At 50.9% G+C, this 27006-nt stretch overlaps 1 protein-coding gene across 5 annotated transcripts in view; it reads right to left on the reverse strand.

Moving 5' to 3' along the window:
• The window catches only part of NIN (ninein), a 62216-nt gene that overhangs the window by 21376 nt on the left and 13834 nt on the right, over window positions 1-27006 (reverse strand). For 4 of the 5 annotated variants that reach the window (XM_063159608.1, XM_063159611.1, XM_063159610.1 and 1 more), the window contains exons 3-20: window positions 25164-25327; window positions 19668-19707; window positions 18177-18364; window positions 17013-17159; window positions 15951-16118; window positions 13932-14068; window positions 12748-12888; window positions 11888-12062; window positions 11234-11344; window positions 10401-10490; window positions 8265-8418; window positions 7817-7938; window positions 7003-7529; window positions 4286-6301; window positions 3020-3145; window positions 2161-2230; window positions 1402-1617; window positions 982-1095 (exon numbers count right to left, since the gene is read on the reverse strand). In XM_063159608.1, coding sequence (XP_063015678.1) covers window positions 982-1095; window positions 1402-1617; window positions 2161-2230; window positions 3020-3145; window positions 4286-6301; window positions 7003-7529; window positions 7817-7938; window positions 8265-8418; window positions 10401-10490; window positions 11234-11344; window positions 11888-12062; window positions 12748-12888; window positions 13932-14068; window positions 15951-16118; window positions 17013-17159; window positions 18177-18364; window positions 19668-19707; window positions 25164-25327 — 4706 coding nt within the window. The remainder of the gene's footprint in view (window positions 1-981; window positions 1096-1401; window positions 1618-2160; window positions 2231-3019; window positions 3146-4285; window positions 6302-7002; window positions 7530-7816; window positions 7939-8264; window positions 8419-10400; window positions 10491-11233; window positions 11345-11887; window positions 12063-12747; window positions 12889-13931; window positions 14069-15950; window positions 16119-17012; window positions 17160-18176; window positions 18365-19667; window positions 19708-25163; window positions 25328-27006) is intronic. The other variant, XM_063159613.1, reaches the window with a different exon arrangement.

The following is a 27006-nucleotide window of genomic DNA, read 5'->3' on the forward strand; positions in this document are numbered from 1 at the left end:
CACCATCCCAGGCTGCTCCAAGGTGTCCTTGGACACTTCCAGGCCCTCCCCACCCTCACAGGGAAGGATTTTTCCATAATATCCCATAGAAATCACCAAACACAGAGGGAAAACCAATCCTTTTCCCAAGTGCCCCAGTGCTTTATCCCTGCCTTTCCTCATTGCATCTCTGTAATTACACTCCACAATCCACTCCTTCCTCAATAGGCCTCAGCTGCTTTTGCTTCTTAAGAGCATTATCTGCCCTGAGCACTGAGTGTTTTACAGCGTGCAGAAAATGACTTTGTGGAGCCCTGATCAGGGAACTGCCTCGTTTGAAGCCTTCATTATCTGTGTTTATTAGCATACATTTACAGCCAATTGAGCTGTGCTTGTACAGGAGATAACCGAGCTCTCCAGGAAATTATCCTCAGACCTTGTGAGACTCCCAGATCTCCAGATGGGTTTAGCAACAGGAATTCTGCCTGACAGGACGTGCTGGAAGAGCTCACTCCTTAAATGGAGCTAAAATGGGTTATATCTCCAGTTAACCAGGGGAATGCTCTCATGTGCATCCCATTTTCTCTGTCTATCCCTTAATTAGAACTTTAAATCTTTATCTTGACCAAAGCTTCCCTTTGTGGATCCACTAGTCCCAAAATCTTTTGGCAAAGTCTAAGTGAACCCAACCTTATTTGAAGAATTGTGTGTTGCACCTGGAAACTGTTTGAAGAGGAGTTACATTCCCTTTCTTTAAAGAAATCAACTATTTCCACCTCTTCATTCTCACCCATTAAGAGACAGTGCAAATTAATGTGATAGCACTCAAATAAAATCCCAGAAGGGTTTGGGCTGGAAGGGACCTTTAAAGGCCATCAAGCTCCAATCCCTCTGGAATAAACAGCGACATTTTCCACTATCCCAGGTTGTTCCAGGGTGTCCTTGGACACTTCCAGGGATGCAGGGACAGCCACAGCTCCTCTGGGCAATGGGATGCCACACCTGCTTTGTCTTCTCCAGCTCCTGCTTGAGGATGTGGTTCTCCTGCTCCAGTAGATGAGCTTGAACCTTCATTTTGGACAAATCCATCTCCAAGGATGACACCATATTTGATGACTGCAAAAAAGGAAAGGCTCAGATTTCGATTTAGGAGACCCACAGAGCAAAGTTTGAGCAGAGGATGCTGCAGCCACTGGACAGAGCTGAGATGGCACTGGATGAACAACATGGAAAATGCAGGGCAATATTTGGCATCACCAAGCTGTGTTTTCAAGGCAAACCTGCACATTTTTCCCTCCTGCCTTTTGGCTGCTGCTGTGTTTAAGGCAGCACTCAGCAAAGCTCAGCTTTGAAACCCCACTCCAGGACAGGGATGCCAATCCCAAAGCCCCTGAGGCCCAGCTGTCCTACCAAATGCTGTACCTCAATTTTTGAGTTCTCCAGCTCCTCTTTCAGCAGCAGCCTCTCCTTTTCCCATTCTTCCAGAGTGCACTTCCCCTCTTCCCTCTCCTTCTGCTTGAGCACCCTTGCCAGCTGTTGGTTGAGATCCTGCACATCTGCCTGGTTTTTGGAGTTCCTCTGGCTGAGTTCTGTATTTTCAGAGTCCAGCTGTTGGTTCCTGGTCTTCAGATCAGCCACCTGAGAGGGGACAGCAGTGTTTTTACACCAGGAATGAGATCTGGGATATTTCCTTTCTATTAAAGTGATTAAGGATCTGACAAGTCTCTCTCTGACAGTGACTCCAAACAAATAATTTGTCATAATTGGCCTTAATTAGAGACCAGTCATATCTGTCACCCAACACTTGGCCATGCTGGTGTGGATTTTGAGGGTTATCCTAACAGATTACTCTAAGTAAATATTTTTCTAAGCAGTACCAAGATGGCATGGATGTTAAAGGTAATTAATCCTTTTATTTCACCCATTATAACAAGCCACACCTGAAATAAAAGTAGCAGCCGCATGGATGCAACTGGCAGAATTCCTAGACCAAACAAAAGATTTAAACTTTGTTTTTCTACAGAAGTTGACTGTGGAAAGTGCTCTCAAGCCTGTGAGCTGGACAATTACAGCTTTTGTGTTATGAGCAGGTCAAGTGACCTCAAATCAATCCCAAAGTGCAATTAAACAGTTATCAAAACGTTTAAATTTATAAAATGCTGGTTTTCTGCTGCCACACACCTGCTTTTTCAGGTTGTCCACCATCTTCTGCACAGCCACTTTCTCTTTTCTCACAGCCTCTATTTTCTGCCTATGGAGAAAGGAAAGCTCAATTATCAATATACACAACTGCAAGATTGCACAGGAGGACATCACCTCAAGTTGTGGCAGGGGAGGTTTGGATTGGGTATTAGGAAGGATTTCTTGGGACTGGTGGAGTCCCCATCCCTGGAGGGATTTAAAATCCATGTGGATGTGGCATTTGGGGACACACAGGGCAGTGGTGGCCTCAACAGTGCTGGGTTAATGGTTGGATTTGAAGATCTTGGAGGTATTTTCCCATCTTATTGATTCCAAAAATAAGCTGTTTTTTTTAAACACCATCAGAAATGGTAATTGTGGCTATTTATTTATTTATTGCTCAGCATCCCTGCTCTGCATCAGAAGTGCTCAACCTCTCAAGGTGCCCCAAGTGGGTCTTTCCTAGAGGGGAAGAACAATCCCAGGATCAGGGATGGTTCTGCACTTGGCAAGGACCCAACCACTGGAATAATCTGTCAGAGGAGCCTCTCCCTGCCTGTGGTGAAGCACAAACAATTGCACCAGGCCAGCTCCTAAACCCTCTGTGTGTGTTACTGGGTCACCTCAATGCCTACAGCTAAACCCCAGCAGGCTCTGGGGATGGGCAGGGCAAGCTGGGGCAGGGAAAAGGATGAGGAATAACCTGACAACCCGCTGGGTTTCCATGAAATAACCCCATTTTGGATTTCCACCCCATTTTGGGTCTGTACAGCACCTAACACACAAAGGAGCTTGGAGAGAAGGGGCGAAGCCATTGTGGCTGAGCAGACACAGGGTGCACTGCCCATGGAATTCTCACCTCATTTCTTCCCTGGATCCACTCAGCTCCCTCAGTTTCAGGCTGGAGGCGCTCCCCTCCTCACTTAACAAGGTCACCTCGTTTTTCAGGACGGCGTTTTCCTCGCGGAGCTTCTCGGCCTCACACCTGTGGCACAGACAGGACACGAGTGAGAACAGCTCCCGGGGGGCACCTGGGGAGGAAAGGGTCCCCCAAGTCAGAGCTACCTGTAATGCTTCAAAAACAATGCCTTTTTTTATGTATTAATGGTGTATTTATATTTTACACTAATTCAGTAGGAGCGCTCCCCAGTTTGTTCAAAAAAACTCCAAAATTTTGCAACAAACTTTAAAAAAACCCTTTTGGGGCATGTTTTTGAAGTGAGTTAAAATCTAAAGTTTCACACTATACCCTACATATCTTTCAGTCCTCAAGCTAGAAATAACAACTGAACACCACAATATGCAGATTGCCAGGAGAGTGAGCTGTTTCCCCAGCTGGAATTCAGAATTCTGGGAACAGCACGGTTGGAAAATGTCTTTTCTGTCCTCAGGAGACTGCAAAGAAATAACTTAGCCATGGTGGGACACCTGAAAGAATAATTTCCTGCAGGAAGCTGGTGCTGAATAATTAAACCACTTGTAGCCACTTTAACCATTAAAAAAAAAGGAAATCCTTGCTGGAATATAGCAGTTAGAAAAAGTAGGTAAAACCTATGATGAGTATAATATAATGAATATATGTTTTATAACTGTATTTACCATATCCACTCCTGAAGGGTTCCTAACTGGGAAAAGTCCCTATAATTCTCTAATATTAACCTAAATACTGAGAAAAATAGAAGCACTTTTAGCATTTCAAATCACCATAATCCTACAGCATTCACTGAAACACTGAGGCAAAAGAGGAGCAATTTCAGCCTTGTGAGCAACATTCAGCTCTAGAAGGGAACAAACTGAGTGAAGTGAATATTAGTAAGAGCTACAAAGCACTCTGGAGGTGTTACCATGGATTTTGGACACGGGGATGGCAATGGGTTTGTGCTGCAGGACGAGCTACACACGGTGACGGTGACATCCACACACAGGACAGCTGGCAGGTGCTCCGGGCACAGAGAGGAGCAAGGCACACACAGTTACTGATTCCAGTGGTCTTTGTTATCCACGACTAGAGGAGTTAGGAGTCCATGGCAGTGTTTGCTACTCAGTTAAGGCAGAGTTAATCTAGGGTGGTTAGAGGAGCAGCCGGGGCAGCGGTGGGTTAGTGGCGAACGCCGCGGTACGTTACCTCAGCAGGTCAACCTTCTGCTGCAGCTCAGTGCACGTGCTCTGCAAGCCCTGGGTCACTGCCCTCCTCTGCTCTGGGGGACCCACAGCTTCCTCCTTCCCCTGGGGGGTGGGATCCCCCATTCCTGCTTTGCCCACTTGGCTCACGGCGCTGTCGCTTCGGGGGTTCTTGTCCTGCTGGCCCATGGATGTGGTGGGATGTTCTTCCAGCTTCCCACTTGTGTCACTGGGCACATCTGGGTCTCCTTGAGCATCTTGTTCTTGGGCATCCTCCAATTCTCTAATATCTTCCAATTCTTTAATACCTTCCAATTCTTTACCTTGCACGAGGAATTCGCCGTTTTCATCTTCAAACTTGACGCTTTCCGTCTCACTCTCTTTTTGCTCACAACAAAGCCTCCTCAGCCTGCGCAGGTTCTCTTCCAGCACTCCATTTCTTTCAATTAACTGCATCACTTCAGCCTTCAGATCCTCATTTTCTACCTGAATTTCTTCTTGCAGGGACAGAAGTTCAGCCTGTGCCATGGATCTGTCTTCCAGCTCTTCCATCTTTTTCCAAAGCTGAGCTATTACACTCTTCAGGTCACTGTTTGCTGCCCCAGGAGTGTGATCCAGCAGGAGAGAGTCTTCACTCAGTTCTTCAGCCCTCTCCAGCTCCACCTGCACCTTCAAAGCATCAGAAACAAGCCCTTTATTTTTGGGAGCTATTCTGTGATTTAGCAGATGAACCTTCTGCTGTTTGACATCGTTGTGGAGCGTTTTTACCCTGGGAACTTCCTCCAGGTCTCTCTTTTTTGGCAGCAGAGGCACCCAAGAAAGGTTCTTGTCACCATCCTGGTTGCCATCAGCATCCAGAGCTGCTGGATTTCCCTGGATCCAGCACCCCTGTGCCTCAGGGTGGCCACCAGCTCTGGCTTTCACACATCCCTCCTCCAAATCCCAATCCACCTCCGACATTTCTTCCAGGTCTGTAGCATCAGCCTCCAGAGGTGGAAGGACACTGAAATCTGCTCCCACGGCCACATCTTGGCAATCACTGGGCAGCCCTTCAAAGCTGGGCTCCATTTCCTCTGGCTCTGAGCCAGGCTGGGAGCAGCTGGGGCTGGGAGGATGCAGCTCCTGCTCCGCCGCTCGCAGCCGGTGCTGCAGCCTCAGGATCTGGGCAGCCATCCTGACATTCTCCTTCACTGCCTGCTCGTGCACCTTCTGCAGGCTCTGCAGGACATCCCCATCGTCTCCCAGGGCAGCTGCACCAGGACAAGCAGCGAGCTGGCTCCTGGCTTTTGCATACTCACTCTCCAGGAGCCTGTAATGGCTCTGCAGGGCAGCGAAGCTCCGTGTCTCCCACTGCAATTTCTGGATCTTCCCTCGGAGGTCTGAGACTTCCAAGCCCATCTCAGCCTTCTCTGTCTCTGCTCTCTCACAAATGTCTCTGTTTAAACTCTCCAGAGCAAGGAGTTTGGAATTGAGCTCTTCTTTCTCTCGCTTATACTCACTGTCCAGCCTCTCCAGCTTCTCCCTAACCAGTTTCCCATTTTGCTCCACTGTGGATATTTGTTCCTCTTTCTCCTTCAGCTCTTTTTCGTGGTCATTTTGGAGTTGGTTTATCTTCTCCATCATCTTTTCCTCCTGCTCCTGGGCAGCATTCCTCAGCTCTCTCAGCTCCTTCTCCAGCTGCTCCCTCTCACACACCAGCTTGTTCACTTCCTCCTTGAAATGTTTCTCCAGGAGATCCTTCTCCTGGCTGAGGGCACAACAAACAGCCTTCTCACTTGCCAAGCTTTCCTTCAGCTGCTCGTGGGCCTCAGCAGCCTCCTGAGCAATCTCATCCCTCTCAAACTCCCACTGGGATTTCTCCTCTCTCTGCTGCTCAGCCAGCTCCTGCAGCTCTCTCTGGTAACGTCCCTCCAGGCTCTGCAGGGTCTCTTCATACTTATTCACAAGGGTTTGTGTGTCCACAGAAAACTGAGTTTGTGCATGAGATGCTCTTCTGTTATAGTCACTTGCCATTTTTTTCCTAGACATGGTTAACATAAGATATTACTAAGCTACCTCAGAGATTAAACTGGCTTTTTAGGCTGAATAAAACAAGTTGGAAATTTACTTTTTTTAATCCACTGACTATTGGATGGGTGTTTCTGGGAGCTGCAAGTTAAATTCGAGGCAATTTGGTGAAACTTCAAAAAGAAAAACTGCTTTGGAAAAGTGCAACAAGGCAATTTGGTGAAACTTCAAAGGGAAAAACTGCCTTGGAAAAGTGTAACAACTCATGAAATGTCCTCAGAAAAGGTTTCATGTGCAATATGTGCCCTTCAGTTCCTGTGCTCAGATTTTGGGGGGGAAATTGCTCTCATCCCCCTCACCCCAGGGTGGCTTCAGTTTCTTTTGACACTCCATGTTGGCTAAAAGCACTTCCCTGCTACCCCTTTCCTTCTTCAGCAAAGAACCCTGAAAACCCAGAGCTTATTGAGCTTTAAAGGGATTTGTGGAGCACAGGGACCCTGAGCAGAGCTCGAGTTAATCACTCCTGCTTATGCTTTAACACAACTGCTGCCTCTGGGCAAGCTAAAAATGAACCTGAAGATCTGCTTGGAAAGGTCAGAAGAGGGAAAAGCCCCTGGAGAGCAGCCCAGGGGTGTGGGACAGAGCAGAACACCTGGGATTCCCCATCGGGGAGGTGTTTCTGCCCTGGCTTCACCCACCAGGGGTGACACTCACCTCTCCTCCTCCAGCTCCTGCTGGTGCTTCCTCAGCAGCTCCTGCTGGAGCTGCTCCTTCTCCAGGAGGTGCAGCTCTGCCAGCCTCCTCAGCTGCTCCTGGAAGCCCTGCTCCAGCTGCCCCTTCTCCTGCTGCAGGCTCTGCACCGCCGCTCTCATCTCCTCCTGCACCCAGGCGCTCTTCTGGGTCAGCTCCTCCCGCTCCTGCCTGAACCCCTCGCTCAGCTGCTCCACCCTGGCCCTCACTTCAGCTTCGTGCTCCTGCCTCAGCAGCTCCTGCAGGTTGGCTTTCTCCTCGTCAAAACGCAGCTGTAATTTGTTTTTCTCCTCGCTGTGTTTGCGGCTGAGCTTCTCCTGCTGCTCTCTGAGCGCTGCTGCCTCTCCCTGCAGCTCTGCTATTTGATTTTTGAGGCCAGTGATCTGCTGTTCCATGGCGTTCATCTCCTCAGCAAACTTCTGCCTCAGATCCTCCTGCTCCTTTTCCCAGTGGGCTTTTGTCTCATCCAGCTGCTTTTCATAATGGCTCACCTGCAGGAAGGAAAATGGGATGGGTTTGTTCATTTTCCACAGGATATCCTACGGGGATGTTTTCATCAATATTTCCATCTAGTTTTGTATATTCACTCTACTGAATATTTCCATCTAGTTTTGTATATTCACTCTACTGAATATTTTGATTTACACTTCAGCATCTCATATTAATTTCGCTGGAAAGAATAAATAAGTGCTCAGTTTTATTTCTTCCTGGTATCACAGAATCCCAAATTGGTTTGGGTGGGAAGGGACCTTCAAGACCACCTCATTCCAGCACTTACAGTGTCTTCAAGCTGCTGTTTGAGGTGATGCAGGTCCCTGTGGTGCTGCTCCTTCATCTGCTCAATGGCCATTTCTGCCTCTATGCTCATATTTAATGGGTTGCAGTCTTCTGAACCGAGTCCTTTGGAAAAAGTAATCAAGTAATAATTTATATAACTATAAAAGCATGAATTATACAATACGTAAATAGATATAATTCTCAACAGAATTACTTCCTCAATTCAAATTTGTTTGGCAGCTCTCAAACTCCCATCACAAACACATCCAAGAAACTGCAAACTTCAATTTCAGCTTTAAATTTGGTTCAGCAGTCACAGTCCAGATTAACATTAAACACCAAATTAGAGGTGGGGATAAATTCTCACTGGGAAGATTTCACAGAACGACCTCCAGGATGTTATAAACACCTGCATCCCAGATCTCAGTCCTACAGGAGGGATATTTTACCTTGGTCAGGCTCAATCCCACTGGTGCCATGGCTCTTCATGTCAATGTCAAACTCCTCTGACAGGGAATTCCTCAGGGCAGGCCTGAGCACTCTGCCCTGGGCACGGAACTCCTGCAGCTCTGAGTGCAGCTCATCAATCTGGTCCTGCAGCTCCTGACAGGGAGGAAAACAAAATCAGCTGAGTGAAAAGGAGCCAAGGTTGCTGAGCATCCACCCAGTCCATTTGGGTGGGTGCCACAGACATCTTTTATGAAAAATCCTTTCCTTAGGATTTCTCCTCCTGAGAAGCTGAGAGGCCTCAGGAACAGAATGTAAACATTGATTATCTGCTGCTGTGGGATGCAACAGGTGCATCTGGGATTGGCCCATGTTGGTTGTTTCTAATTAATGGCCAATCACAGCCCAGGTGGCTTGGACAGAGTCTGAGCCACAAGCCTTTGTTATCATTCTTTCCTATTCTATTCCTAGCCAGCCTTCTAATGAAATCCTTTTTTCTATTCTTTTAGTACAGTTTGAATGTAATGTATATAATAAAATACTAAATCAGCCTTCTGAAACATGGAGTCAGATCCTCATCTCTTCCCTCAACTTCAGACCCCTGTGAACACTGTCACAGGTGGGAATTACAGCAGAGAAAGAGTTGTCAATAAACACAGAACCACAGCCAAAAAGGGGGAAAGGCTTCCCACTGCCAGAGGGCAGGGCTGGATGGGAGACTGGGAATTGGGAATTCCTGACTCTGACTCTGGGGAGGCCCTGAATAGAATTCCCAGAGCAGCTGTGGCTGCCCCTGGATCCCTGGAATGTCCAAGGCCAGGCTGGACAGGGATTGGAGCAGCCTGGGACAATGGAAGGTGTCCCTGCCCATTGAACAAGATGGTTTTTAAGGTCCTTTCCAGTCCAAACCATTCTGGGATTCTCTGATGATTCTACAACCCCAAACTCTCAAAGGTGAAGGTGTAACAGGAGCTGCAGGAGCTTTCCCTTTATTCCTTCTTCCTGTGACCTTTTATTGAAAAGCAGCTTTAGTAACATTTCCAAACAGTTGGGAAATGCCTCCTCAAACACCATCTACTTGAAAAAAATCAAATCAGAAGCAGAAGATCAAATTAGGAAGGAGATCCCCTCATTACTGAATTTACCATCTGGTCCTTGCTCCTGCCTGCCAGGGGAACATCCCCAGGGTTTGTGCCAAGGGCTGTGCACTCCACTCCAGGAACAGCAGCTATTGAGGAAAACAACTCCCTGAATGGGCAAACACACAATCCTGCAGCTCTGAAAGGCCCAGGAAGGGAACCTTGAGTACTGATTTATATCTGCCATCCTCAAAAAGAGAAAAAGCAGCTGCACATTGAGAAAAATTGATTCAAATCCTATTTCTGGACAATTTTTGCTTTTTAACTGCAGCTTCCTGAGAGAGCTGCTGTGCTGTTTCCAATCCAACAGTAAAGGCAGCCCTTGAATGGAAATATTGGATGGAATATTGAATGGAATTCCTTATTGAATGGAAATAATCCTGCAGAACAGATCACAGAATCCCAGAATGGTTTGGGTTGGAAGGGATTCCAAAGCTCATCCCATTCCACCCCCTTTCCTTGGGCAGGGACACCTTCCACTGTCCCAGGCTGCTCCAAGCTCCATCCAGCCTGGCCTTGGGCACTGCCAGGGATCCAGGGGCAGCCAGAGCTCCTCTGGGCAACAGATGAGCTGATTCCTCTGCAGATATCAGCAAGCAGATGTGTAAATAGAAAACCTGCAGGCTCAACTTAAACTCTTTCAACTACACAAGATGGAAGAGAAAGCAAACTTTCTGTTCTCAGGTTTATTATTTTAAAATAATATTTCTGGTCTGAAAACCAGCAAAATGTGGATGTTTATTTCTCCTTTAAGTTCCTGGAACTCTGAATTGACAGAGCCCCATGGACCCTGGGGGCACCTCACCCCCTCAGCTCAGCCAGGGTGAAGAGATTTCCAGCCTGCCTCGTGCTGCTGCTCACAGTGAGGATGTGGCACTTGGGGACACACTTAGGGCAGGGCTTGGCAGTGCTGGGGGAATGCTTGGACTCCATCTGAGGGGGATTTTGCAGCCTAAATGGTTCTGGTGGACACAGGAGCCAGGTGTCAGCTGCACTCACCCTGCACTGCTGCTCGTACTCGCTCCTCATCTGGGCCAGCCTCTCCTCCTGCAGGAAAAACTCTGCACTGGTGGGATCCAGGTCACCAAACTGCAACACAGGAGTGGAACAGCCAGTTATCCACGCACCCACCCGCCCTGCAGCCCTGCTCAGGACAGCGGGGAGCCATCCCAAGCAGCCCTGCAGCCTGCACTCCCTCTCTCCGCTCTGGATTTTTATTTTAAATAAAGAAACTGCTTTCCTCCTAGCAGGGAATGAGTAACTTCCCTAAAAAACCTGTCTGGCATCTAGCACAGCTCTCATGCTCATTCTGATTCCAGATCACAGCTTTCTACCTTAGCATATGCACATCTCAGTGTGGTAAATAATCCCAGGCTTTAAAGAAGGCTGGAAATCCCAATGCATGAACTGTGGCTGCACAAATTCAAACATCTTTGGAGAAGCTGATATTCTCAAAGTTTAATGTAATACAGCCATGAACAGCTGTTCACCTCAGTTTTCACCTAATTCCAGCAGTGATGCCATGGAAAACATCACTCCTGGAAAGGAGTTGCAAGTTGGGCCAATCCAAAACTCTGTGCTGGGGAAAAAAAATAAAAATCCCTGCAGATCTGCAAGATGATTGCTTCATTTTAAGGCTCCATGGTTTAATTAGAATAAAATTACTGCTAAGGTGGAATATCTGTATTTTCCTTAGCTGGAAGGCAGCCCATGTCACCAAGGCAGGCTACAGAGACCCCCAAAGCCTCTGGCTATCGCTAAACTGGCAGCTGCAATGTAGCAACTTTCAAATGATTTAATTCTGAAACCCCACCGGGAAAAGGGGGATTTACCTTCTCAGCCAGGACATTCTCCAAGTTCCTCTGCAGCTTGCTTGCCAGACTTTCACACTCAGCCAGTTTTTCTCCTGTTTCCAAGAGCTCGTTTTCCAGGCGGCTGTTTTCCTGCAGCAAACAAAAACCCCACAACAGATCAGCACTTGCAGGAGGAAAAATCAGCAAAATAAGGATCACTCCCAACCCAGCATGACACTATTCCAAGCTTCAGGTGATGACAGGATTTAGAAATTATTATTATCCACACACAACCCACTCCTGCCACAGCAAGTGTGAACAGAGGATTTTTGATAAATTATGAAAAGGCTGAACAGCAAGTTTGCTTTGGGTGGTTTGGTAGTTTTTAAAAGAGGGTTTTCAACTTGATCAGGATGTTTTATCTCCTGGCTTGACAGCTCATCTGAGAGCTGTGCACACACACACTCTGCACGTGAGGGCAGCAGAGATTTGAGATCTCTGGAGGCTGGGAATCCATGGAACAACCCACTGAGGTGCCCCAAACACCAATTCTCATGGACATGCCTCTACCTTGCTGCTTCGATGGCTTTTGGCCAGCTAGACATGGCCCACAACTCATCCTTTCAGGATTCACTCCCCCTGCCAGGGAATTCCTGATTTGGGGGAAATCCTGGCTGTGTTCACCCCTGCTACCTTCAGGGCCAGGCCCAGGCGGTCCCGGGTGTAATTCTCCTCCGTTTTCAGCTTCTCAATCTCCTGCTCCAGCTCCAGCCTCTGTTTGTTGGCCTGCTGCAGGATCTGCTCCCGCTCCCTGCGCAGCTCGTTCTTCAGGGCAGAGATCCTCTCCTTGTACTCCTCATCCAGCTTCCTGCCAGGGGGACAGCAGCCTGTTAGAGCAGGTGTGGAAACCCAGGGAATGTTTCTGTGTCTGCCCTGAGCCCCAGGCGAGCACTGACTGTCACCCTCATTCATGGAGAAAGTTCCCTGAATTCCAGAATAGACTGGAATCCACAAAAGTGTGAAATAGATTATAGAGAGCAGTGTAGGTGTGTCACTTGGTGAGAAATTGAGGGTTTGGGGTTTTTAGCATGTTGTGGATGGAAGCAAGATGGAAGGCACAGGGTGTCATCCTGGGCTTCTTCTTCCTTCTTCTCCATGGGTTTGGGTGGCATTTTGTAATTGGGCAGAAAAGTCCCCATTGTGGGCTCTGTGGGGTCAGTTATTGGGTTAAAAGGGAAAATAATCCAGGTGTCAGCTCTTAATTGGGTGGTTTAGTCTTAAAAGACCTTGTACCAAGAGATTGCTGGCCATTTTGTGCCTTCTAATGAAAAGCTGCTGAACTCACAGCAGTGAAATAATAAACACCTGAGTCTGAACAGGAATTACTGTCCCAAGTGCCTTCAGTCCAGACCCAGAGAAACCCACAGCTGGCACCCCCAGAAGGAAGAGGGTGACAAATACTGCTGGGGGTGGAGCTGGGTGGCCAGCAAGCCCTTGGCCAGGAGGAGACAATGGAGGGATGGATGGAGGGAGGGATGATGCAGATGCCCCACCTGAGGTTGTACTCGTTGCGGCGCTCGATGGCCGCGTGGTGATCGTCCACCTCCGAGGCCATCAGGGATTTCAGCTTCTCTGCCTTCTCCAGGTCCGAGCGCAGCTTCTCCTTCTCCCTGGCCACCTGGTCAAACCTCTCCCTGGGCAGAGCAGAGCACAGCCAGCCTGCATTAGGTCAGCCCTCACTGCTCCCCACAAAAAGGGGATTTGAAACAGAAGACTCAGAGCTTGGAAAGGTCTCCAAGGGTCTCATCAACTGAGTTTAGTCACTGGATTTGAACCTGTACCCAAAACAGGTCTTGGTGTCCCCACAGATCCTGAGACCCTCAGCTGTGGTCTAGTCCCCAGTTCAAATACTGAAGTGGTTTGGGATGGAAGGGACCTTCAAGACCCTCTCATTCCACTCCCTGCCATGGCAGGGACACCTTCCACTGTCCCAGGCTGCTCCAAGCCCTGTTCAACCTGGCCCTGGTCACTGCCAGGGATCCAGGGGCAGCCACAGCTGCTCTGGGCACCTGTGCCAGGGCCTGCCCACCCTCACAGGAATTCCCAATTCCCAATCTCCCACCCATCCCTGCCCTCTGGCACTGGGAGCCATTCCCTGGCTCCTGTCCCTCCATCCCTTGTCCCCAGTCCCTCTCCAGCTCTCCTGGAGCCCCTTCAGGCCCTGCCAGGGGCTCTGAGCTCTCCCTGGAACCTTCTTTTTCAATAGAGAAACCTTCACAGTGAGTCCAGCACAAAGTCAAACTGTGTTAACTTTCAAATGAAAAGCATTGGAATTTACAGTGGTACAGATTTTGTACCTCACCTCCACATCTACCCCATGGCAGAACCTCTGCAAAGCCCCAAATCAGTTTGGATCAAAGGCACTGATAAACTCCACCAGCCTCTGCCCTGAGCTGTGCATTCCCTGACCATCAATGACCACCGTGGACAGCAGTGACCACTCCCAGACAGGGAACAGCTTGCTGCTTCCATTCTTCATTTTAAACCACATTTTTTTGCACTCCCTGGAGGTTTCAGTGTTTTTCCCAGACAAAACAAGACAGGTGGAAGCTTCTGAGCACTCAGCAGAGAACTGAGCCTTCCAGTGCCATCCCAGAGCCCCTGGGAGCACCAGCACCCCTCAGCTGCTGCCTGGCCAGCTGAGGGAGCAGCACCTGCAGCCACCCCTGGGACTCACAGCAAGTGCCTGATCTCGGTTTTGAAGCTGGCCAGGGCTGCCTGGTGCACCCCATTCTTGGTGATCAGGAGCTCGTTCTCCAGCGCCAGCGTCAGCTCCGTCAGGTTCACCTTCCCATCCAAGCTGAAGTCCAGAGCCTGTGGAAACAACAAATCCTCGGGGTGGAATGAGGAGCTTCCACTCCTCCTTCCTGCAGGAGCTGGGGACATTTCTGCAGGGACTGACAGCACAGAACCAGCAGGCTCCAAGAGATCTTTGCTGGCTGATTAATCTGTCACAAACACCCTGAGGGCAATAAACCAGACATCTCTGCCACCTCCCTCCAACAGAGCTGCTGCCAGCTGTGGAGATGGGAAATGTCCTGGTTGTGCTGCAAAGTAATAGGAAATTCAGCCCAGGATTGATGAATTGCACTAATTCCCTGCAGGATCTGAGGAGACTGGACTCTGCATGGCTCAGCTGTTGTGAGGAGGTGGCTGGGGATGCTCGTGGCAAACAAAACCAGTTCTTGCAACAGAGGCAACACAGGGGCAGCCCTGCAGGGGGGTTTGACGGTGAGGATCCCACCTCTCAGAAAGCAAGTTATCATCAGCAGCTGCTCGGGATTTTGTAAAACCCCAGAATGGTTTGGCTGGAAGGGACATTTAAGGTCATCCAGACCCCTGCCATGGGCAGGGACACCTTCCACCATGCTAGGCTGCTCCAAGCATTGAAGAAAGGCCTTTTCTTTCCCTGAAAGTGTTCAAAACCCATGTAGATGTGGGACTTGGGGATGGGTTTTAGTATTGAACAAGGGCTGAGCTGACAGCAGGACTTTTCCAACCTAAACCCTGCAGGAGCACAAAGAAAGCACTCGTGGTGGGGCTGGAACACTGCAGACACTGGAGAAACCACGCCAGTAACACCAGCACAAAGCAATTTTACAGGGGAAAGCAACAAAGTGAAGGTGGACACCCAAACCTGGGCAAGGTGGACACCCACACCTGGGCAAGCTGGACACCCACACCTGGGCAAGCTGGACACCCACACCTGGGCAAGGTGGTCCCACCCTCTCAACCAGTGCAATGTGATGAGGGGGTTTTAAATCCTGAGCCATAGCAGGGTTTATTCCAGCCTGGTTGTTCTCTACCCACATGGATATTTAAAAGCCAGGAGAATCACACTGTTGGGAATCCAGTGATGGTCACATGAAATGATCTTCTGCCACCCACAGCTTCTAATAGATGGACAAAGATGGATTTATTCAGGTATCTGATTTCATCCCCATCACCCTTTTACTCTCCCTAATGGAACACTGAGGACTGGGCAGGGTTTCAAGTGCTGTCCTCCACCTCAGCACAAGCAATAATTCAGGTCACCCCAGTGCTCAGAGGTTTGCAGGTGCAGCTATTCAGGGAGGAAAAGGAATTAAATTGCTTCCTAACAAATGTAGGTGACCTCTTCAAGCTAGGCTGGAAATCACAGTGTATTTTCAGCATTAAAAATGATAAAATGGGATGCACCATCAAGGAAATGATTGGAAATTTCCCAGACCTCTTGTTACTAGCACTGGGAATTTTTATAGAATCATAGAACGGTTTGGGTTGGAACAGATCTTAAAGATCATCCAGTTCCATCCCCTGCCATGGGCAGGGACACCTTCCACTATTTTTATAATTAAAAATGATAAAATGGGATGCACCATCAAGGAAATGATTGGAAATTTCCCAGACCTCTCATTACTAGCACTGGGAATTTTTATAGGATCATAGAACGGTTTGGGTTGGAACAGATCTTAAAGATCATCCAGTTGCACCCCTTGCCATGTGTAGGGACACCTTCCACTATTCCAGGCTGCTCCAAGCCCTGTCCAGCTTGGCCTTGAACACTTCCAGGGATGGAACAAGCACAGCTTCTCCGTGGGAAGTTTTAAAAGGGGAAAAAAACAGAGACTTCGGAAAGGAAAAAAATAACTCAGCATCCAACACATGGATTAAAAAATACACATAAAACCAGGGGTGAGATGCAGCTGGGGGTTACCTTCAGGATCTCCTGGCTGTTCTCGATGCCCTCCTGGTGCCAGCAGTCCAGGACCTCCTCCACACAGCCATAGCCCATGCCATCATCCAGGCTGGAGAAGAGGGAGAAGCCGATGGTGCTGGGCATGGCCGAGGGGGTGGTCGTGCGCCGGCCGCTCTCGTCGAAGGACTGTGAGAGAAGATGAGGATGAGGATGAGGGTGTGACAGGGCAAAGGCAGGGCCCACAGGGCTTTACCAATGGAATTTCCCTAGCACTGCTCCAGAGATTAAGGATTAAGCTCTGTTTTATCTCACTGCCAAGCAAAACCCGGCGGGAGCATCGCTGCTGACCTCAAGCAGGCACTCGGGATTTAAGATAAATCCCAGGAGGAGCAGTGTTCCAGAGCTGCCCTCACTGCTCCAGAAGGGTTTGCCACTGTTCATTTTGGGTTTGGAATGCCACTTTGCCTAAAACAGCTGCAGGGAGCACTTGTAGAGAGGTTTGGGTAGAGCCCTCAGCCTCCAGGCAAAGACAGGGAGCAGATTTCAAACTCTCAGGAAAAATGCAAAAATTGGAGTAGAGATGTGGGAGCTGCATGTCCCCAGCCTGTCCCAGGCAGTGCTTCCCCCTGCACCCAGTTTATACTGGATGTCCCATCCTGGAGGTGCTCCAGGCCAGGCTGGAGGGACTTTGGAGCACCCTGGGACAGTGGAAGGGGTTGGAATGAGATTTAAGGCTCCTTCCAACACAACCCACCCTGGAACTCTACAAGGCTCCACCACTGCACTCCACAGGTTGCCAGAGACCTCTCCAAGCCCCAAAACTTCAAAGTGGAGCCATGTCCCCTTTGCCATGAGGGTGTTCTGTGTTTTGTCTCCCCCAAAAGAGTTTTTTCCGAGTGAGAATTTGAAATCTGCTTTTGGAGCAGGGCAGGCAGCAGCTCACTGCCACCAGCTCCTCACAGCCTCACAGCTGCCCCTGCAGGGACAAACACCAAGGAAGAGGAGGAGGCAGGCTGGGTGGGAACTGTTCAGGAGTTCTCCTGCTCCTTTTACCCCAGGATTCTCCTCTCACTTTCTCACCTGCATGGAGAGGTGGCGCTTCAGCTGCCGGTACGGAGTGGATGCTGAAGGGGTGAGAGATTTCCCATTTCTGAACAGGCCATAAAAGAAATCCTCTATGCTCATGGTCCCATCTTGCTCCAGGTTATGGAGCACCTCCTCAAGCACCTGCAAGGAGACAGAAATCATGCAAAAGGCCAAAAAAATCTGGCACAGAGCAAACATTCTATTCCCAAGGCTCCAAAAAGAGCAAAGCAAGAATTACCTGCTACATCAGCCTAACACACATTTCCATATTCTCCATGTGGAAAATTGCAGGCACACATACACCATGAAAAAAAGCGCCTGGTCATCTTGGAGCTGCTGTTTAATGAGGCAGCAAGGAAAAAAAAACTCATTTCATTCTGCTCCTGAGGCACTGTGACCTCAGGAACTCAGCTCAAGGTACTGAGATGCCAAACCCTGAGCAGCTGGAAGTGACCAGGCAAAAAAAAACCTCTAAGACACTGCAAGGTTATCATAAATCTGTTTGATGCTTCAGGGCATGCTGCCTTCTCAAAAGTAGGACTGGAGATGTTCAGATTAGCCCCTCACTATTTCTTTGTCTACAGTTTATCTTTTCCGTTCTCTGCCTTAATACCCTGAAAACATTTCATTGTGGATGCTGCAAAGGAATACCTGCTCAGGAACATGTTTTGTAGAGGAAATTAATACAAGCCATGTTATCTTAAGATGCAAAAAAAATCTGAGTTTTTTTAATAAAACTAAATCCTAAACTGACAAGAGACATTTTTTGTTAAAGATTTCATTTTCTCGTGGGCTCGTGCTGCAGGACAGAAACACCCACAGGCCTTCCCAAAGTCAAAAACAACCACCTATGAATATTTAACCCATATTTGCTGTCTAGCTAGAAAATTCCTAGGATTAAGGGGACACGTTTGGAATCCAAGCCCTGCTTGTTAAATCCCAGATCCCCCTGTGACTGCGTGAGGAGCACGCACGCCACGGCTCAGCCTGGCAGCTGCCTTCTCCTGATGGTTTGGGACCAAAACCCTCCCTGAGAACCAGCAGCTGGAGCTGGAAACCCCTTCCCAAGCAGCCAGCTGTGCTTGTGGTGGATGCCAGGAGGGATTTTGGGGCTCACACCCAAGGCCAGGCAGGGCAGGGCAGGGATGGGTCGCTCACCTCGCCGGCCGCCGCCTGCAGCCCGTGCTGCTCACAGATGGACACCAGCTTCTTCCTGTTCAGGTGCCCATCCCTGGTGATGCCCAGGTGCTCACAGACCTCCTGGAGCTTCTCCTCGATCCAGTCTGGGCTCGGGGAGGCCCCAGGGGAGGCGTTGAGGTCGTCTGGGTTCCAGAAGCGCAGCTGCCCTGGAATGGGGGAGATGGATCTGCAGTGAGGGGCAGAACATCTGGGGTCTGCACCCCACAGGGAACCTGCTGCTGCTGCAGTGGGCACAGCTCCCTCCTGGCTCTGCAGCCCACAAGGGATCATTTGTCTGGGTTCAGAGCCCACTCTGGGGTTTAGGATGTGGATACTGGGCCCAGCAGTGCCAGACTCTGCTCAGCTTTCACTCCCTTGTGCCACCAGGGTAAGGAACCTCATGTCCACAGAATCGTGGAATTGCTGGGGTTGGAAAAACCTCTAAGACCATGGAGTCCAACAGTTCCCCAGCACAGCCAAGGCCACCATGCCCCCACGTGCCACATCCACAGAGCTTTTCATCCCTCCCAGAGCCTGGCCAGGCACTGGGAGCCTTCCCACAGCTGGGGCTGTGGCCAGGAGGATCTTTGGGTATGTGGATGAGTCTGATGGCCAATGTGGCCAGGGAAGGGCAGCAGAGCTTCCTCAGCTGCTGGCATGGATGGGAAAGGCACCCCCTTCCCTACCCTGGGCTGTTATGGGATTGAGGGAACTGCCAGGCCACCTCATGGGGGTGGAAAAGGAGCTTCAGGAGAAAAAAGTTGGGTTTCTTTGGATGGGGAAGGGGTTAGAGAGCAGCTGAAATGTGGAAGAGGTGCCGATGTAATTAAAAGGAAGTAGATGCATCCCTCTGTGCCTGCAACAGCTCCATGTCCTTCCTGCCACCCTCCTGATGAAGATGATAGAACACGTTTTTGATGAAGATGGTAGAACACTTCTTTGATGGAGACGGTAGAGCACAGGCACAAGTTGCCCAGAGAAATTTCCCACCCCTGGAAGTGTCCCAGAGCAGGTTGGACAGGGCTTGGAGCACCCTGGGATAGTGGAAGGTGTCCCTGCCATGGCAGGGACGGGACTAGGTGGGTTTTAAGCTCCCTCCCAAACCACTCCAGGAATTTACAATTCTGCGACAATTAAGGAACTTTTAATGACTGGTCCCTGCTGACATCTAGTGCCCACCAGGCTCCACTACAGTCAGAGCCCCCCGGGGCAGGATGGGGGCAGGACAGGGGTCAGGGGGACCAGGAACACCCACAGTGGGATGGAGAGGGCAGGGGGGCACAGCACAAGATGTGCCCTGCCTCAACATTCACCCACAGCTTGGGGGATGCCCCAGCTGCACCTCCCCGAGCTCTGCAGCAGCCAGGCTGGGTGCTCCCCACACCCAGAGCCCCTCTGATCCCTCTTCAAAGCTGAAATGAGAACAAACAATGAGAACAAGCAGACCCAGGAGCTGCTCTCTGCTCTTACCCTCGGCCTCGTACTCCTCGCTGCCTCGCGTCTTCCAGTGCTGGGGAGAAAACAAAAAAGGCTCCTGAGTTATTGATTGATTGCAAGGCATCCCCTGAATGAAAGAGACTCTGGGATCAGCAGCCAAGGAGCTGCAGGGCTCCAGCAGGGCTGCCAGGCTTTCACCTCCCTGCAGGCTGGGCTGGGCATCCCGGGCTCTTGGATCCTGCCCTGCTCCGGCACACACAGCTCCGTGATGGTGGGAGAGCACAGAGGGGCCCAAAGCCCCACAGTGACCCAGCAGAGGGGACAGAGCAGGGCCTGGCAGGCTGCTGGGAGCAAGGGAGAGATTTGCCCTCTGAGCAAACCATGCTGCTTTTCTCTGAGGGTTGATGGTTGAAGGGGTGGGGATGCAGAAAGATCATAGAGCTGGGTTATCCTTTCCTTCCAGCACTTTATTCTGTGCACACTCAGCCAAGCCCAATTCAAACCTCCTGCACTGAGTGCAGCTCTGTATCAGGAGAGAGCTGTGCTGTCAACAAGAGCTTAACAGAGGGAAAATAAACCACTCTCTGGTGGTCTTTAAACCATCCAGCTCCCTGTGGCATCATCCCATGAGCCCAGGCAGCACCAGGAGCAAAAGCACAGCATTTAAGGTGATTTCCTCATGTACTACACGTTGTCTCATCCCTGGCACCCCTGCAGCAGCCCAGGGTATTTATATTTACTCCCACCACATGAACTTTGCTCTGGCAGTGGCAGATGTTCCTCCTGCAGTGGGACAAGTGGATCCTTCTGCCTGCACGTGACTGATGGATTTGGAGTCAAAGTCACCCAGGACATAAAGAGGCTCTAAATCACCACAGAAAAGTTCAATAGCTCTCATTCAGATTACAGCTAAAAGCCATTAATCTACAACGTTGCCATGGAAACTGAATTAAGGCCCTGGACTTTTTTTAGCTCTGCTGCTGTTCCCGTTTCAGCTGCAGGACCAGGCAAGGGCCCTTCCCTGCCACAGCACCACAACGTCCCACGAGGGACAAAATGCAGGAGCTGAGGCAACAGCTGCCATTAAATCCCATCCTTGGAAGTTCTGCATAAAGAAACCCTGGCACAGGGTGCCCAGAGCAGCTGTGGCTGCCCCCGGATCCCTGGCAGTGCCCAAGGCCAGGCTGGATGAGGCTTGGAGCAGCCTGGGATGGTGGAAGGTGTCCCTGCCATGGCAGGGGTGGGATTGGGACGAACTTTAAACTCCCCTTCCAACCCAAACCATCCTGGCATTCTACAAAACCACAACAACCCCATCACCACCACCAACCCCGAGGGGCTGAACAAAGCCAGGGGGTTTTTGGGCTGGGGTGCTCGTGTGACCTCCCCTCCCTCCCTCCCTCTGTCCCTGTGTGTGCTCGGGGTCAGCCACCGCCGGGAGGGGACAAAGAGGGGCCGGGCCGGGTGGGACGTGCCCATGTCGGGCTGCCATTGTCCCCCAGCCCCAGCAGGCCCCAGCTGGCCCGGGTCAGAGCAGCGGGTGCCAGCAAGGCCTGGTCCCCGGGGAGGCGCGTGCGGGGAGCAGATGGCTCCGAGTGCATCTGCGGCCTGGGCCGTGGGCCCTGCCCACAATGAGGCAGCAGCCACCTCTGTGTCCCCCCTGCCATCTGCTCCAGCCAGCCAGACCTTTGTTCTCCCCCGGAATATAGTGCTAATTAACATGGTGAGCAGCAGCACATGCCGTGAGGTGAGCCCTGGCCCCGGTGCCGCTGATGGGGTTTGTTCTTCCCAGATCCACACACTGCAGCTCCCTGGGATGAGCAGAGACCCAAAAAAAACCTGTCAAATCCTTGCCTTTGCCAGGTGCCCTCAGCTCCAAAGCACCAGTCACACCAGCAATGCACTTTTTCTAGGAGCAGGCACTATCCTGAGCTGTTATTCACAAATCCTGGCTTCCCAGTGATGGATTTTGTTCTTTCTGGTGCTGATGGATCTTGTTCTACCCAGATCTACACTGCAGCCCCCTGGGATGAGCAGAGACCCCCAAAAAAAGCTCTCAAATCCCCACATCTTGCTTTGCCAGTTGCCTTCAGCTCCAAAGCACCAATCACACCAGCAATGCACTTTTTCTGGGAGTGGGCACTATCTTAATCACAAATCCTGTGTTTCCAGTGCTGATGGGGTTTGTTCTTCCCAGATCCACACTGCAGCTCCCTGGGCTGAGCAGAGACCCCCAAAAAATCCCCCAAACCTTGCTTTGCCAGGTGCCCTCAGCTCCAAGCACCAGCAATGCACTTTTTCTGGGAGCAGGCACTACCCTGAGCTGTTAATCACAAATCCTGGCTTCCCAGTACTGATGGATTTTGCTTTTCCCAAATCCCAGATCTACACTGCAGCTCCGTGGGCTGAGGAGCCTGAGTAGAGACCCCCCAAAAAAGCTCTCAAATCCCCACATCTTGCTTTGTCAGTTGCCTTCAGCTCCAAAGCACCAGTCACACCAGTAATGCACTTTTTCTGGGAGTGAGCACTATCCTGAGCTGTTAATCACAAATCCTGTTTTGCCAGGATGGTCCCACTTTGGGAATCTATCCTCAAGGACCAAAAAACAGGAGTTTCAACCCTCCCAATGAGCCAGGCCATGCTGGAAACAATTCACAAACAGAGCACGAGAGCAGGTGGCACTGAAGGGACAGAACTGGGATGTGCCAGCAGATTCTAAAACCCCAAAGCTTGGAGCAACCTCGACTGGTGGAAACTGTCCCTGCCTAGGGTAGAAGGTTGGAATGAGATGTGTCCCTTCCAACCCAAATCACTCTGAAATTCCATAAATCTGCAAGTAGGAGGGACCTCTCCCAGAGCAGAGCAGCAGCTGGGGAAGGGGAGGGATGGATGCTCCCCAGGGAGGTTTGGAATTCAGCACAGCCACCATCCATGGGGACAAGCTCCTGCAGGTCACAGGGACCCTCAGGAACCCACCACAGCAGGGTTAGTGCCAAATCCACACCCAGCTGCTCATCACCTGATCCAGCAGCACCTGAAAAGCCCCAGGGATGGAGGTGGAGCCTCCCTGGGCAGCTGCTCCCAGAGCTGCCTTCCTTCCAGCCTTTCCCCTCCCAGAGCTGCCTTCCAGCCTTTCCCAGAGCTGCCTTCCTTCCAGCCTTTCCCCCGTGTTTACCAGGGAGGGAGGGAGGGAGGGAGGGAAACCTCTCAGACACAGCCTGAGCCCTTTTAATTGGCACTGCCTGGGAGCAAGCACCAATTAAGCCATCCTGCCCCAGTTCTCAGGCTGGGGCTGTGTTTGCACACACAGCACACAGAACGGGGCAAGGGCTGATCCCTGGCCAGATCCCAGGGAATCAGGAGCCTCCAACACCCCCTCAGCACCATCCTGCAAGTCATTCCCATGCACACCAAGAGGATCTGCTGACAAAGTGGGGGTTTCATAAGTTTATCCTGATTTTTGCTCCACTTGCAGAGGAATTAACCATCCCAGCAGCCCAAAAGGTGCAACAAGCATTGCCAGCAGGAGGCTGATCCAGCCCCCAGCCACGGTGTGGTTACACCAGCTGGGTTAATTAACTGACCTTGTTAATGGGCTGCCCTTTACACCTCTGTGACAGCTAAAACCAAGGGGTGAGGTTGGAGCAGCTCCTTCCAGCAAGGACATCATTCCCTGGGGAGTGTGGGTGGATTGACACCAATTCCAAGGTCAGGGCAGCCCATGTGGCCAAATCCAGAGATGGATGAGCATCCCTGTGGTGCTGAGCAAAGGCCACCAGCAGCAGGAAAAATCTTTCTTTGAGGTGCTGGTTTAGAGGTTTTTTAATCATTTTTAAGCTCAGCTGCATAGGAATAACTCTGAAACCATGGGAATTGGGAATTCCTTCCCTGTTTCTCACACAGGGCTGGGTGTCCCCCTACAACAGAGCTCCAAGTGATGCCACGAGATAGAGGAGGGAGAAAGCAGCAGTGCTTCTGCTTCCCAGTGGAAAAACTCCCAGCACATCTCCTGAATCAACAATGCCTGGCACAGCAGGGCAGGCTGGCAGCAGCCCAGCTCCAGGGCAGGGCTCTGACACAGCACCAGCCCCAACCACTCTGCTCCTCTGCCTCTCCTGCCTGGGGAAGCAGGAGGAGATTCACCGGCACAAAGAGAGCCACAGAGCTGGAACACAAACCCAGGAATGGGGATTTTTTGGAGCAATTAAGATGCCACTGTCCCAAAGCAGCTGCCCTTTCTCCCCATCCCTCCTGCTGGAGCCATGGGCAGCTTTTGGCAGCTGCACTGATGGATGTGGACGTGCTCAGGCTGCTCCCAGCCCACACCTCGTTAGCCACGGGGGCAGCAGCTCAGCCCTTGCTTAATTGCTGGCCCACACTCCAGCCAGGAGCACTGGCCCAGCTCCTTCCCACTTCCCACGGCCCAGGGAGCAAGGGAGCCACGCCTGGCATGGCTCATCCTAGGGACAGCAAGGAGAGTGGCCAGGAAAGGCACTTGGGACATCCCAAACCCCTCTGGATGAGGGCAGCAGCCACATCCAGAGCTAACAAGGCCTCCCCAATGCCATGTCCAGAGGTGACAAGGCCACCTCAACACCAATCCCAGGAAAGCAGCCAATGCCTTCACTGGGAAGGCTCCAAACACATCCCAACCCCTTTGGATGAGGGCAGCAGCGATGCCCAGAGGTGACAAGGCCACCTCAACACCCATCCCAGGGACAGACAAGGAGAGTGGGCAGTGAAGGCATTGAAACATCCCAAACCCCTTTGCATGAGGGCAGCAGCCATGCCCAGAGGTGACGAGGCCACCCCAACACCCATCCTAGGGACAGGCAAGGAGAGAGGCCAATGCTTTCACTGGGAAGGCCCCAATCACATCCCAACCCCCTTTGGATGAGGGCAGCAGCCACATCCAAAGGTGACAAGGCCAGCCCAACACCAAACCTAGGGACAGGCAAGGAGAGTGGGCAGTGAAGGCATTGAAACATCCCAAACCCCTTTGCATGAGGGCAGCAGCCATGCCCAGAGGTGACAAGCCCACCCCAACACCCATCCTAGGGACAGGCAAGGAGAGAGGCCAATGCCTTCACTGGGAAGGCCCCAATCACATCCCAACCCCTCTGGATATGAGCAGCAGCAATGCCCACAGGTGACAAGGCCACCCAACACAAATCCCAGGAGAGCAGTCAATGCCTTCACTGGGAAGGCCCCAATCACATCCCAAGCCCCTTTGGATGAGGGCAGCAGCCATGCCCAGAGCTAACAAGGCCACCCCAACACCAATCCTAGGAAAGCAGCCAATGCCTCCACTGGGAAGGCCCCAAACACATCCCAACCGCTCTGGATGAGGGCAGCAGCGATGCCCAGAGGTGACAAGGCCACCTCAATGCCCACCCTAGGGACAGGCAAGGAGAGAGGCCAATGCCTTCACTGGGAAGGCCCCAAGCACATGCCAAACCCCTTTAGATGAGGGCAGCAGCGATGCCCAGAGGTAACAAGGCCACCCCACACCCTCCCCTCCCTGCTGACCTCCTGGCTGGCAGCAATGTGGGCAGGATGTGGCTCCTCGCTCAGCGGTTCGATGACTGTCACCTCGGCAAAGTCCTCCACAGACTCGGGGAACTCCGGCAGCGAGCGGCGCCCGTAGCGTTTGCCGCCCTTGATGTACTTGGGCTGCGCTTCTGGGGAGCAATCTGGGGAATCCAAGCACAGAACACAGCAGGAATGGCATTGCTGAGCTCTCTCAGGGCTAGTTTGCTCACTCAGCAGGATTTTGAGTGCCCAGTTGCTGCCACCATTCCTGGTGGGCAACGGCACCAAGGGCAGCTCCACTTCTGGATCATCACCATCCTCTGTGACGGTGTTCACAGGGTCCCAGGATGAGGGAAGAGACGAGGATCTGACTCCATGTTTCAGAAGGCTTGATTTATTATTTTATGATATATATTATATTAAAACTATACTAAAAGAATAGAAGAAAGGATTTCATCAGAAGGCTGGCTAAGCTAAGAACAGAATCAGAAAGAATGATAACAAAGGTTTGTGGCTTGGCTCTGTCTGAGCCAGCTGACTGTGATTGGCCATTAATTAGAAACAACCACATGGGCCAATCACAGATGCACCTGTTGCATTCCACAGCAGCAGATAATCAATGTTTACATTTTGTTCCTGAGGCCTCTCAGCTTCTCAGGAGGAAAAATCCCAAGGAAAGGATTTTTCATAGAAGATGTCTGCGACACCCCTCACCCTGGCATTGGGTCTGATGGTTGGAATTGGTACTGCTCCCTGCCAAGAAAAGCCATCACAAAGTGCAATCTTCCTCTTCCTCACCCCTCCCCATTTCCCACATCAAGTTAACAGGATGGGGGGGAGGGAAAATCTCCACAACCTTGCCAGGAGCTTGGGATGGAAAGTCCATTAGGCCTCTGCTGCTTGCACTCATCTCCATTAGCAGCACCAGGCAGGTTTAATTAGGGACTGAGTTGCACTGAGGCAGCTCAAGTCTCCAGATCCTGCAGACACCTGGGCGGCTGCTGCTGCTGCTCTCTGTGGGTTTGAATTTCAGCTCCATTAAAAATGCCCAAACAAGCAGGAGAGTGGAAAAAAATTGGGCAAGTTTGGAGTCTCTAGGGGCCCCGACGGGAGCAGCTGATGTGAGAGACAGTGGGGCAGGTCCCAGCCTGTGCTGAGCAGCCAAAACCAACTGCAAGATCTAAATAACCCTTTGGAGTCATCCTCTAATTACAGGGGCTCCACATTCCCCAGCTCCAGCTTCCCCCAGCAGCTCCTGCCTTTGGGGACTGAATTATCCGGGAGCACTGGCAGGCAAGGATCAAAACAGAAAATAAATAAGCACGTTTTGGGCTGTTTTCAGTGAGAATCTGGAGCAGGGGGCAAATTAAACCAAGGACCAAATTAACCAGGGATTCAATTAGGGGAAGGCTCGGTGCCATGCTTTGTTTCAGTGTTTGCTAACCTGACTGCTGAAACCCCCCCAGGACTCCATCATCTTTTATTTTCTGCCTCTCACAGTGGCAAGAGCAGCAGCTTTTGAAAATTTTATTTGCAGAGGGCTGTGATATAAAAGAAATGCAAGAGTGCAATACTAATAAGGCACAGGGAAGCTGTTCCAGCACTGACAAAGGATGCAGGGAAAGCAGCAGGTCTCCAAACCCCCTCACCCAAATGCCTCCTCGGATAATATTCCTTTAGATATGGAAGAAAAGGCTTCAAGCTTGTTAGAGGGGAGAAAAAAAAATAATATTCCACAACTTAGCTATGCAATGAATTATAAAATACACAGGCTGAGGAGCGCTTTGATTCCTGCAGCCCCACACTCCATCCAGCCTCGGCGCAGCTCTAGGGAACAAAC

This window comes from Melospiza melodia, chromosome 6, assembly GCF_035770615.1.
Source record: "Melospiza melodia melodia isolate bMelMel2 chromosome 6, bMelMel2.pri, whole genome shotgun sequence".
Classification (NCBI taxonomy): Eukaryota; Metazoa; Chordata; class Aves; order Passeriformes; family Passerellidae; genus Melospiza; species Melospiza melodia.